Raw genomic sequence first — 13,046 nt, forward strand, 5'->3', positions numbered from 1 at the left:
CAGTGACTATAGGAAATGGTTCCACAGTCTGTGAACCACAGAATGAGTCACATGCAACCATCTGGCTATCTCTACCTGAATATGGCTAACCCAACTTTGGGGGGGATGAAATAAGTCTTACAATAACTTGCCACCTGTACTGATCAGTTAAATAATGTCTTGTAGCCTTATCCAAGAATTTTATCACGAAATATCAAACTAATCCAAAACTCCTACTTTTATGCTATGGCTCATTTGCATATACTGTTGACAGTGCCACTCATTTGTATACAATAACTAAACTCAGCATCACTTTTTACATGATGTACCTGACTTTCATATGCTCCCCTCTTCCTCCCGAGTTATCGCAATTTTTCTCTTTATTCCTTAATTTACAGAAAGCAGTGTATATTCACTTTACCACAAGATTCGTATTTATTTTATTATTATTAGCAATATCATTATATTCACAATTAAAAAATGAAAATAAATACATAAGACTAAAATGTAACATTATGCAAACAAGCTGTACTTTTCTGTCAACCAAAGCACACTGCTCACTTGTAGCATAGTACGTATATTTTTCATGGAAATTTATGGACACTAAGAACTCATAGTTGTCCAAAGGAATAGTTTGTTAATATCCTTTAGAATTGCTTTGGTTGGGATTAAGTCTAGTGAGAAAGTTAATTTATAATCTATTGAGAAAGTTATATTAAGTTGACTATAATAAATTATAGTTATATTCATAGGTTATATTTTATTTTATTATATAAATATATAATATTTAGGTTATTTATAGGTAGTGTACTGTTGATCTTTGTGAGGTGGAAGGGTTTGTCCTCCTGCAAAATAGACAAATTGGCTAGAGAATAAAATGCAATTTGATACATTTGAAACTGATCTCTTAATTGCCATTGTGGTAATTCTAGCCAGCCAAAATGCCAAACAGATACTTACTGTTGACTCATGCTGGACTGGTGATAGTTAAAGGCCCTTCACAGCACATCAGATAAAAGTTCCTTTTTTTAAATGCAGCAATAAAGATTAATTTGTTATTTTCTTTGCTAAATATGTAGTCACAAGAAAAATAATTATCACTTTTTTTAAAAGAAAACAATAGAAATGCATCTGTTAAACTGTTTTTTCTGCTCTCTGTAAAGAGAAAAAGCAATTCACAAAAGATGATCCTCAAGTGCAGTTCCTCTCAATTTTCCACATCTCTCATTAAAAACTTTGTTGCTGACTATATCCCAGTTTATCAACTAACATAAAAATAAAACTGATCTACACTACATGTACAGGTATTTCCCACCCTTTACGAATTAAATGGTTCCTGGTGACCGAATTTGTAAAGCTGGAGTTTATTTGCCTTAGAAATAATGCTATAAGTGAGAGTTACATTCGTAAAAAGGAATATATAAAATATACACTGAATATTTAAAAAATAACATAAGAAAATTTTTTAATTAAATTAGATTCTTTGAAAAAACAATTGCCTCATTTCCATAGCAGCCGTTGAGGTATATTAGGAAGCTTGGTGCATTTTTTTTTTTCACAGAAGGTCTCGGGTGTCATCTGCTTCATTGACTTTAATTTCTTTTTGTTTAAAATAGCTCGATAGCAAGCAGAAGCATTATTCATTTCGCAGGAAAATTTACTAAATCGTTCAGTCTGAATCTTGTGATTCAAAGTTTGCCTGAGCTTTTTAGAGAAAGTGAAAACTGAGTTGGAGATTCATATTCGTTAGCTTCTTTGTCTTTTTCTTCTTCATTTCTTTCTTGTTCCTCTAATTCAAGGAGATCATTGGGTGAGAGTTCCATAGTGTGAGATTGATCCAGCTCATTAACATCACCTTCTATTTGCAACTGGTTAGCCATACCTAAGATCGCTTGAGTTTCAGAATTCACAATCTTTGTTGGGCCTTCAAAGCATTCAAAATTATTATTAAACTGAGAACTAAGTTTATGCCATACTCCTTTCAGTTTTTTCGGAAACTTTATGCCAGGCACTCTGCGTTACCCAAATTGAGTAAAATGTTGGATCTCTTTGATAGAAAAGTTTCCATCTTTATCAGTTGATTCTATTAACATTTCAAATTGTCTCTTTGAGATAATGTACTTTAAACGTCGCAATCACTCAGTGATCCACTGGTTGTAAAAGAGAAGTTGTATTTGGAGGTAAAAAACACTATTTTTTACATTACGGCAAATTGTAAACTACTAATGAGGAATGCCAGGTGCATTGTCAATTATCAGAAGCACTTTAACTGTAATTTGATGTTTCACTTCAGGAACAAAGTGATGCATAAGCCAATCTTCAAATAGAGAGCCCATGAACCAAGCCTTCTTACTTGCCGTCCATATTACTGGTAAAGTATTTTTATTAATTCCTTTTAAGCTTCTTAGATTTTTTGATCGATGCACAAATAAGGATTTTAGACTTGCAATCGCCATCAACATTTCCTCCTAATAGTAGAGCGATGCGATCTTTTGATGCTTTAAAACCTAGCACTGAGGATTCTTCTTTTGCGATGCAAGTTTTTGCAGGCATCCATTTCCAAAAAAGGCCCATCTCATTGACATTGAAAATCTGCGATGGCAAGTAATTTCCTTCTTTAATTATTTCTGGATAAGATTTTGCACTTGCAGCCTCACCTTGTACTTTAATGTTATGCCAACCAGTTTTCTTTTTATAGTGGTCAAACTACCTGCTACTTGCAGCCATTCCCTTTTGATTTTTCAACATTTTAAATATGGCTATTGCTTTAGTACAAATCATTGCATAGGTAATAGGCATATCATTGAGTTTGGTCACTTATCCAAGCAATTAACAGTTTTTCCATATGAGGAATCATACTGCTTGTTTCTTTATTACACAACCATGTAAACTGCAAAGATTGTGCAATTTTTCCTTTAAAATGGTGCAAACTGTAGAAGGGGCAAGAGAAAATTTCTCAGAAAGAGTTTTAACAGTGCTACCCACTGATGGCTGGTAATAATTTCATATTTTTTCCTCTAACGTAACTGCTTTTCTTTGTAAAGACTTTTAATGGGATTATATTGATCAAGTGCATATAATAAACAACTAAGTTATACCAACTAGTTTCACCAACTAAGGCTGTTGGCATCTTCAGGTTCTAGTAGCAAGGCTTATACGTTGGTTAGACATAACTGGTAATTAGTTTACGGAATTAACAACGCAAATGAATTATTTTAATTAAAGGTAACTTTAATGAATCACTTCTATATTTCGGCAACACACATTGCCATCTTCAGAAACATAAAGATATGGTATGTGCACGCAGGCACTAACACAAAGCAAATGAGGAAGAAAGCAAGAAACTAATATTGTTCCTAAAGTCCTAATGGTGCCCTCTTGTGGGCTAATGTTCTCATAATGTAAGTCTCCCAAATTTGGGGTAGGTTCATGCACCCAAATTTGTTGAGGATAGGAACGTTTTTTAGAGCTGCTGAAGATTCTTTCAATAATCTTTCGTATTTAAACTTGCTGCGATGAATTATTTTTGTTTTTTTCCAACGAATTTTATGGTGGGTATCTAAGGCATGGTCTGCCAGCCTAGAGCGGCTGTACTGGTGAAACCGGATGTAGTCTTTGTGTTCTGAAATCCTGATATTAGTTGTTTTGGCTGTTTGGCCAAAGTAGGACAATTTGCAGCTGCAAGGGACCTGGTATACACCAGGTAGGTCTAGGGGAAGTGGTTGGTCTTTGGTAGAGCGGATAAGGGATGCCAACTTTTTATATGGTCTGTAACAGGAAATAAGGTCATATTTTTTGAGGATATTGGTTATTTTCTCAGAGGTGCCCTGGATGTAGGGGATGGTGATAGACTTGGTGTAATCTTTATTGTGGGGGGGGGTTGCGGTTTACTGGTTTTAGTATTTTTTGGATTTTTTTTGGGGGTTATAGCCATTGGCTAAGAAAGTGTTGAGGATGTGGTTTAGTTCAGTAGTTAGGGCCTTGTCATCTGAGCAGATTAATTTTGCCCTGTTATATACTGTTTTTATAACCCCATATTGTTGTGGGGGGGGGGGGGACTGCTGGTGAATGTATCTGCCAGTATGGGTGGGTTTTCTGTGAACAGAGAAAACCAAAGATCCATCAAGCTGGTGGGTGATTAAAGTGTCTAGGAAGGGGAGGGTGTTGTTCTCCTCTTTTTCTAAGGTGAACTGGACTCTGGGGTGTTGGTTGTTTAAGTGTGTTAGGATGGAATGGAGTGTGTCTGAGCCATGTGGCCAAATAGCAAACACATCATCCACATAACGAAGCCAAATAGTGGGTTTTTGTGGGGCAGAGTTTAAGGCTTTCTCTTCAAATGTCTCCATAAAGAAATTGGCCAAGGGTGGGGAAAGCGGTGAACCCATGGCTGTCCCCTCGTCTGTTTGTAGAACTTTCCTTGCCAAACGAAATAGCCTGAGTTCATTGTGAACTGAAATAGGGCTGAGATATCGGGAGGAAACTTGGCTTGGATGAGCTCTAGGGTTTCTTTGAGTGGGACATTAGTGAATAGGGAGGAGACTTCAAAGCTGACCATTATGTCAGTGTGTTGGAGTGTGAGGTTTTCTATACTGGCTTTAAAATGGGCTGAGTTTTTTATGTGTGATGGTGTGTTGCCAGTGTAGTGGGTGAGCGTTTTGGCTAAATGTTTGGCTAATTTATATGTGGGGGAATCCAGTATAGAAAACCTCACACTCCAACACACTGACATAATGGTCAGTTTTGACGTCTCCTCCCTATTCACTAATGTCCCACTCAAAGAAACCCTAGAGCTCATCCAAGCCAAGATTCTTCCCGATATCTCAGCCCTATTTCAGTTCACAATGAACTCAGGCTATTTCGTTTGGCAAGGAAAGTTCTACAAACAGATAGAGGAGACAGCCATTGGTTCACCACTTTCCCCACCCTTGGCCAATTTCTTTATGGAGACATTTGAAGAGAAAGCCTTAAACTCCACCCCACAAAAACCCACTATTTGGCTTCGTTATGTGGATGATGTGTTTGCTATTTGGCCACATGGCTCAGACACACTCCACTCCTTCCTAACACACTTAAACAACCAACACCCCAGAGTCCAGTTCACCTTAGAAAAAGAGGAGAACAACACCCTCCCCTTCCTAGACACTTTAATCACCCACCAGCCTAATGGATCTTTGGTTTTCTCTGTTTACAGAAAACCCACCCATACTGGCTGAAACATTCACCAGCAATCCCCCCCCCCTCACAACAATATGGGGTTATAAAAACACTATATAACAGGGCAAAATCAATCTGCTCAGATGACAAGGCCCTGACTACTGAACTAAACCACATCCTCAACACTTTCTTAGCCAATGGCTATAACCCCAAAAAAATCCAAAAAATACTAAAACCAGTAAACCACAAACCCCCCCTCCACAATAAAGATTACACCGAGTCTATCACCATCCCCTACATCCAGGGCACCTCTGAGAAAATAACCAATATCCTCAAAAAATATGACCTTACTTCCTGTTACAGACCATATAAAAAGTTGGCATCCCTTATCTGCTCTACCAAAGACCAACCACTTCCCCTAGACCTACCTGGTGTATACCAGGTCCCTTGCAGCTGCAAACTGTCCTACTTTGGCCAAACAGGAAGAACAACTAATATCAGGATTTCAGAACACAAAGACTACATCCGGTTTCACCAGTACAGCCGCTCTGGGCTGGCAGACCATGCCTTAGATACCCACCATAAAATTCGTAGGAAAAAAACAAAAATAATTCATCGCAGCAAGTTTAAATACAAAAGATTATTCAAAGAATCTTCAGCAGCTCTAAAAAACGTTCCTAACCTCAACAAATTTGGGTGCATGAAACTACCCCAAATTTGGGAGACTTACATTATGAGAACTTCAGCCCAACAGCCAAGACTACCAAATTAGCCCGCAAGAGGGCACCATTAGGACTTTAGGAACAATATTAGTTTCTTGCTTTCTTCCTCATTTGCTTTGTGTTAGTGCCTGTGTGCATATACCATATCTTTATGTTCCTGAAGATGGCAATGTGACGTTGCCGAAATATAGAAGTGATTCATTAAAGTTACCTTTAATTAATATACTTCATTTGCGTTGTTAATTCCGTAAACTAATTACCAGGCATCTTCAGGGTACATAACTGATGTAAGGCACTAAAAAGTAAAAAACTGTTACAAACTATAATCAACCGATTCCAATTATATTAAACAAAGAACAGAGTGCGTACAATACATTCAATACATTTATTTTGAAAGTAAAATCTTAACTCAAACAGATCCTAAACCCACAGTATGGTGGAGATACGTAGGCAATATCTTTATCATTTGGAACCACACAAAAAAAGACCTGTTCGATTTTCTTAACAAAATCAACTCTCTACACCACACAATCAAATTTACTCTAGAACTTGAAAAAGATAACCAATTATCATTTCTAGACACTTTAATTAAGAAGCTTCCGAATGGTGATATCAACCTCTCAGTTTACTGCAAACCTACCAATACAGGACATTATTTACATTTCACTTCCTCTCACCACATTTTTCAGAAACTTAGTATTGTACACATGTTGAAGAACTGTGCCTCTCTCTTTACAACAGATCAACAAGACCTCCAGGAAGAACTATCCCTGATATCCACCAACCTTACCATGAATGGATTTCCTCAAAGACTCCTCCACAAGATACTTTTCTCTGAACCCCGACAAAGACAACAAGATGATGTACGTTATATTTCTACCATCGTCATTCCATACTTAGGGACAGTTTCCAATAAGATTGCTAGACTCCTTAGACCACATAAAATAAGAGTGGCCTTTAAACCCACAGAAACGATTAGACAATTCTTAAGATCTCCAAAAGATAGCCATCCTTTCTCCAAATATGCTGGAGTTTATAACATATCTTGCTCGTGCGGCTTGAATTACATCGGCCAAACTTCAAGGAGCCTTGAAATTAGGCAAAAAGAACACATAGGTGACATGAATAATAACAGAGAAGAAAAATCGGGGTTAGCTTTTCATTTCTCAACACTGAACCATTACCATAGAGTGGGATAGAAGCACAATTCCTTACATGGAGAAGGACTTCCGCTCCCGAATTTTTAAGAGGCCACAACAGTTGATCGCTGTATACAAAACCTTAACAGGAACCAAGGACTAATCTTGCCCATGATCTGGAAGACGACCCTTATCAGATCCTTCAACTAGCCAGAACTGAATTATAGTGCCAACTATAGAACGTTCCTAAATAACAACAAGTGAGATCATCCACGCGCTCTGTTCTTTGTTTAATATGGAATCAGTTGATTATAGTTTGTAACAGTTTTTTTACTTTTTAGTGCCTTACATCAGTTATGTACCCTGAAGATGCCAACAGCCTTAGTTGGTGAAACTAGTTGGTATAACTTAGTTGTTTATTATATGCACTTGATCAACATAATCCCATTAAAAGTCTTTCCAGAGCTTTTTGGTCAAGAAAATTAAACGTTTTTTAACATGCTTTTTTTCTGGTTTTGCACTGTTGGAAAAGTGAAAGGGTTATAGTTAAAAAGAAAACAAAATAAAAAATCAGGTGTAATTGAAGAAAACTACGAATAACACACTAACATCGCTAAGGCTCGTTTTGACTGGTCATTACATACGCGCATTACATAATTCCCCATACACAATTTGAAACAAAAATTCCGATACAAAAAATTCATAAAGTGAGAACTACCTGTACCTGTTGAATCTCTGTTCTGGACATGGACCAGTTATTACTAACACTATGTTCCAATATAAGAATGTGCACAAATTCACATGGAGAGATGCAAAAAATAAGAAAATTCTCACAGACGTTATTGTTGATAGTGATGGCTGCATGCGTGTTCAGAATACAAGAGTATACAGAGTATTTGAAAAGTGGGAACTACCTGTATTTCATAATTGCCAGCAACCAATAATGGTTGGTTGGCAGTCTTTCCATCTTTTTGCTCTCCCTTACAATCCTCCTGCTGATGACTGATGAATTTTAGTGTTGTAGCCTCAAGACTGGTAACATCACTGTTATGTTGACATTAAAGAGTGATATCTTCAATGAGGAGAAGTGCTTCATGAATATGTTCATCACCAGAATTGCTGATAAGAGCTGAAATTACTGTAATATAGTAGAATTGTAAATTTAGTTTATAAATGTAGTACTTACTACTCAGTTTAAGATGTTGGAACAAAAGTTTAATTCAACTGTTTAATAGCTCATTAAGTATTGTAACTTACCTGCTGTTTAAAATATCTTCTGTCTTCTTCATCTACTAATACAAGATTCAAGTAATATCGAACTGAGAACTTCTTGTTAATATCTTTCATTGTAGGAGTCAGTTCATAACCAGCCAGAAATAGTCTAATTGGAATAGATTCTCCTAAATAAAATAAAAATGAAATACATAACATGAAAGAAAATATCTGATTCAGATTAATTGATATTGCTTGATGACATAATTACATAATATATAAATGATTTTGCTGGTCATACATAATGCAATAAATCAGCTACCTCATTTTATGGGCTTTTTTTTTAAGCTGATATAGTTTTCTATTTATAATTCTTTCTCTGACTACATGATATGTAATAGAGTAAATAAGGGAATTATGTCCATGCGGTTAGCCTAGTGGCTGTGCGCTTCGCAACCATATGCCTGGGGAAGGAGTGTCCTAGGTTCAATTCCTGTCGGAGATGTAAGGAGTTGAAGGATCTTCCTCAGCCATAGTAGGGTTTTTTCCCCCAGTTTATCCTTGTGTTTTTCATCCCACAAAACCGGCCTTAAGAATTCAACACTACAGACATCGGATACACTGGGGTGTAGGGCGACCACCTTATCCTGTGAACAGTTTGAAGTTTGATGATTAATAAACCCTCGACAATGCAAGGTAAAAGAGGGTAAAAGGAAGATGAGATGAGATTTATTACTATGAAAATAGGCAGGAAAATTGAAAACATCAACTATGTCCTGAATGGAGAACCTATAGAACAAGTAAAGCATTTCAATTATTTAAGCAAAATTTTTAGTGAAGAGGGCAAATTAAATATGGAAATAGACAACAGAAGTAGCAGGAAAATTGAAAACATCAACTATGTCCTGAATGGAGAACCTATAGAATAAGTAAAGCATTTCAATTATTTAAGCAAAATTTTTAGTGATGAGGGCAAATTAAATATGGAAATAGACAACAGAGGTAGCAAACTAGCTGGTATGGTAGAACAAGTAAATAAATTTATATGAAATAAGAGAGAGATTAGTCAAAACCCAAACTAGCTATATAAGAAGGATTAGAAATAAAACACTTGAACAAAAATTGGAGACGATATGAGTGTTCTGAGAAAGATTAGGGGGAATGAACAGATGTCATTAATGGCAGAATTAAAACCAAGTGATAAGACAATGTATTCACAAGAATATAATAATTTAAAAAAAAACATTTATGCAAGTATTTCGACCAGAAACTAACTAATCAGCATAATCACAAAGATGAAGCTAGAACATAGAATTAATTCTATTTACAGAGCTGAGTCACACTAAGATACAAAAAATTATATATTTTGCCAGAATGCCACCTAGCAGGTGGTTACAATTAAGGTTCAAATTTAAAATATTAATTAAAATACATGGGGAACACACTAGTGCCTGCCATTTATGAGGATGAAACTCACCAAATCTGGCAATAGTAAGGCAGTCATTCCAATTTAACTTTTGCAATGTAGAAGTCCTTCAGTACTCTCTTTAAATGACCGCCCAAACCTAAACCTGCACTGATGTAAAGGAGTAATGGACCATAGGATATCGTGGTCAGTGTCCACTTCATGCTGAGCAAGGCCAGATCTTTCAGGTTTATTGTTGTTGATATAAGACTGGCGTTCTTGAAGTCTTTTTTTCAACAAAACATCCTGTTGGTCCAAAGTACGAGTGGAGGCATTCACAATGAACCTGGTAAACACCATGGAGGGAGCTGCTTATCTATCCAAGCAGAGATTTTGTGTAAGGAAAAAAAATGTAGGGACTAAATTGTATCTTTTGATCTTAGCAATTGTCTCAGAGATGCCTGCGATATATGGGATAGAGACTCGCTGTACAGGTTCAAGGTTCTTGGGGATGAGCTTGTAAGAGTCCAAGATGTGTTTAAACTTCATTTAATTGAAACCAATTTGTAGTATAATGATGCTCAATTCTTGTTGGAGAACTTGGGAATTGGAGCAGATAACGTGCTCTGCTGAGCAAAGATTCAAAGATGCAATTTTTTTTGAGATGGATGATGTGCTGAATCTTGTTATATGTAGTGGCCTGTGAATGTAGGTTTATGGTGAACAGAAGTAGCAACCTTTCTTTTGGGTTCAATATGCCAGAGTGTATGCCATCTGGCCAGAATCAGTAGAATCTCTGCCTACCTTTTTTTCTTAACCAAAATCAACAGCCTTCACCCATTCATCAACTTTATTATGGAAAAAGAAAAGGATGAAAAATTATCATTCCTAATAAGGGCCAAAGCTGTATAACTGAGAGGAGACCTCCACATAGCCTTGAAAGGAATGCAGAGAACCGACCACTGGCAATTTGGGATTTAGCCGACCAAATTGTATTCTTATTGGTTAAACCAAAATAAAAAATGATGATACAACATGACAAAATTTCATGCCGGCTGAGGCATCGCCCAGTTAAACAAGCCCCCCCCCCCCCCCGTTGTTTTCACCAGGGAACCAGGGCGAACAGCAAAAAGTCAGCTACTGGAACAAATCTGAAAACAAAACCAAACTCAACATCACCAGAGTTAAAGATTGGTACTATCAACATAAGAAGCCTGAATGGCAAAGAAATGGGAAATGGAGCTAGCTGAGGAATTAGATAAGTACCAGATCGACATATTAGGGGTGACTGAAACAAAAAAGACAAAAACTAATGAGATCTTTCTGAGCAATAAATACAAAATGTTATATTCAGGCAATGACAATCAAGGAAAAGAAGGAGTAGCCATAGTATTCAACACAAAATACGAGGCTCATCTTCTTGAATGGCAGTCAGTCTCAAGAAGAGTAATGTGGGCAAATATCAGAATGGGGAACTGGACAATGAGACTTAATTGTGCCTATGGTCACACAGAAGGTTCTACTAAGGTAGAAGTGGAGGAATTTTTTGAAGGTTTAGAAAAAGCAACTGACACAATGAAAAAGGAAAAGTAGGTCCTTGTCGGGGATCTAAATAGCAGAGTAGGAAATGATTGTGAGACATACAAAAATATTTTGGGAAAATTTGGAGAAAAGAGCAAAGCTAATAATAATGGCAAATATCTGTTGGATTTCTGCTCAGGACATGGACTGGTTATTACTAACACCATGTTCCAACATAAAAATGTGCACAAATTCACATGGAGAGAAGAGGCTAGGAATAAGAAAGTCTCATTGACTATGTTATTGTTGATAGTGATGTTTTCTCCGTGGTGCAGGACACCAGAGTGTAGTGTACAGAGGATTTGAAATTGGAAGTGATCACTATTTAGTCTTGAGCAGGATAAAATTGAATTTCATATTGAAAAGAATAACATGTAAGAAAGTTTTAAAGCAAATAAAAGTTGAGCAGCTCTCAGAAGTGAACTGTAGACTAAAACACAGAAAGATTATTGAAAAAAAAAATGAAAGAGTTTGAGAACAGGAAACAAACCTTGGAGATTCAGTGGCAAACTCTGAAGAAAACATTTATTGATTCTGCCAGAGAGGCATGTGGTGAGATTGTCTGCAAGGATAAAAAAATCAGAACTCCCTGGTGGACACAGGGGGAAGTTAAAGAGGCAGTGAAGGAAAAGAAGAAAGCACATCAAAAGTTCCTGTCAAATAAGACAGCTTGTGCTCTTAGAGAATACAGAGACAAATGCAAGAATGCTAAACACTGTGTAAAACTAGGTAAACAAAAGTCATGGGAGAACTTTGGCAAGAATATATTATTAGCTTTGCTCTTTTCTCCAAATTTTCCCAAAATATTTTTTTATATCTGACAATCATTTCCTACTCTGCTATTTAGATCCCCAACAACGACCAACTTTTCCTTTTTCATTGTGTCAGTTGCTTTTTCTAAAGCCTCAAAAAATTCCTCCACTTCTACCTTAGTAGAACCTTCTGTGAGACCATAGACACAAATAAGTCTCATTGTCCAGTTCCCCATTCTCATATTTGCCCACATTACTCTACTTGAGACTGACTGCCATTCAAGAAGATTAGCCTCGTATTTTGTGTTGAATACTATGGCTACTCCTTCTTTTCCTTGATTGTCATTGCCTGAATATAACATTTTGTATTTATTGCTCAAAAAGATCTCACCAGTTTTGGTCTTTTTTGTTTCAGTCATCCCTATTATGTTGATCTCTTACTTATCTAATTCCTCAGCTAGCTCCATTTCTTTGCCATTCAGGCTTCTTACGTTGATAGTACCGATCTTTAACTCTGGTGATGTTGAGTTGGGGTTTGTTTTCAGATCTGTTCCAGTAGCTGACTTTTCGCTGTTCGCCCTGGTTCCCTGGCGAAAACAACGGGGGCCTTGTTTAACCGGGCGATGCCCCAGCCGGCATGAAATTTTGTCATGTTGTATCATTATTTTTTATTTTGGTTTAACCAATAAGAATACAATTTGGTTGGCTAAATCCCAAATTGCTAGCCCATCCTCGTTCGTTCAGTATTCAAGTAGATACCCAACAGGGTGCACAACGAGAAGGTGAGGATGGGACATTAGGTCAGAAGCCCTGGTCGGTTCTCCGCATTCCTTTAAAGGCTATGTGGAGGTCTCCTCTCAGTTATACAGCTTTGACCCTTAAGCACCCAAAAAACAACAGAATCAGCAAAGCTGATATGGTAGGAAGTCAATTGAATAAATTCATATGGAATAAGAGAGAAATTAGTCGGAACACACTAAATTAGCTGTATACAAGACAGTGTTCAAACCAGTTTTAACTTATGGATCTGAGAGCTGGGTCAGAAGTAAAACACTTGACCAAAGACTAGAGACCGCAGATATGAGAGTCCTGAGAAAGATTA

General features: G+C 36.9%; 1 protein-coding gene across 6 annotated transcripts in view; it reads right to left on the reverse strand.

The window, feature by feature from the left end:
• Nucleotides 1-13,046, reverse strand: part of LOC150101153 (vacuolar protein sorting-associated protein 26B-like) — a 133,206-nt gene that overhangs the window by 19,952 nt on the left and 100,208 nt on the right. For all 6 annotated transcript variants that reach the window (XR_016549116.1, XR_016549117.1, XM_090401099.1 and 3 more), the window contains one exon: nt 8,252-8,394. Coding sequence is in view for 4 of the 6 variants with exons in the window: in XM_090401099.1 (XP_090257225.1) it covers nt 8,252-8,394 (143 nt within the window). In the remaining 2 variants the exon portion in view is untranslated. The remainder of the gene's footprint in view (nt 1-8,251; nt 8,395-13,046) is intronic.

This window comes from Typopeltis vanoorti, chromosome 12 (genome assembly GCF_054136105.1).
Source record: "Typopeltis vanoorti isolate ZY-2024b chromosome 12, IOZ_Tvanoo_1.0, whole genome shotgun sequence".
NCBI lineage: Eukaryota > Metazoa > Arthropoda > Arachnida > Uropygi > Thelyphonidae > Typopeltis > Typopeltis vanoorti.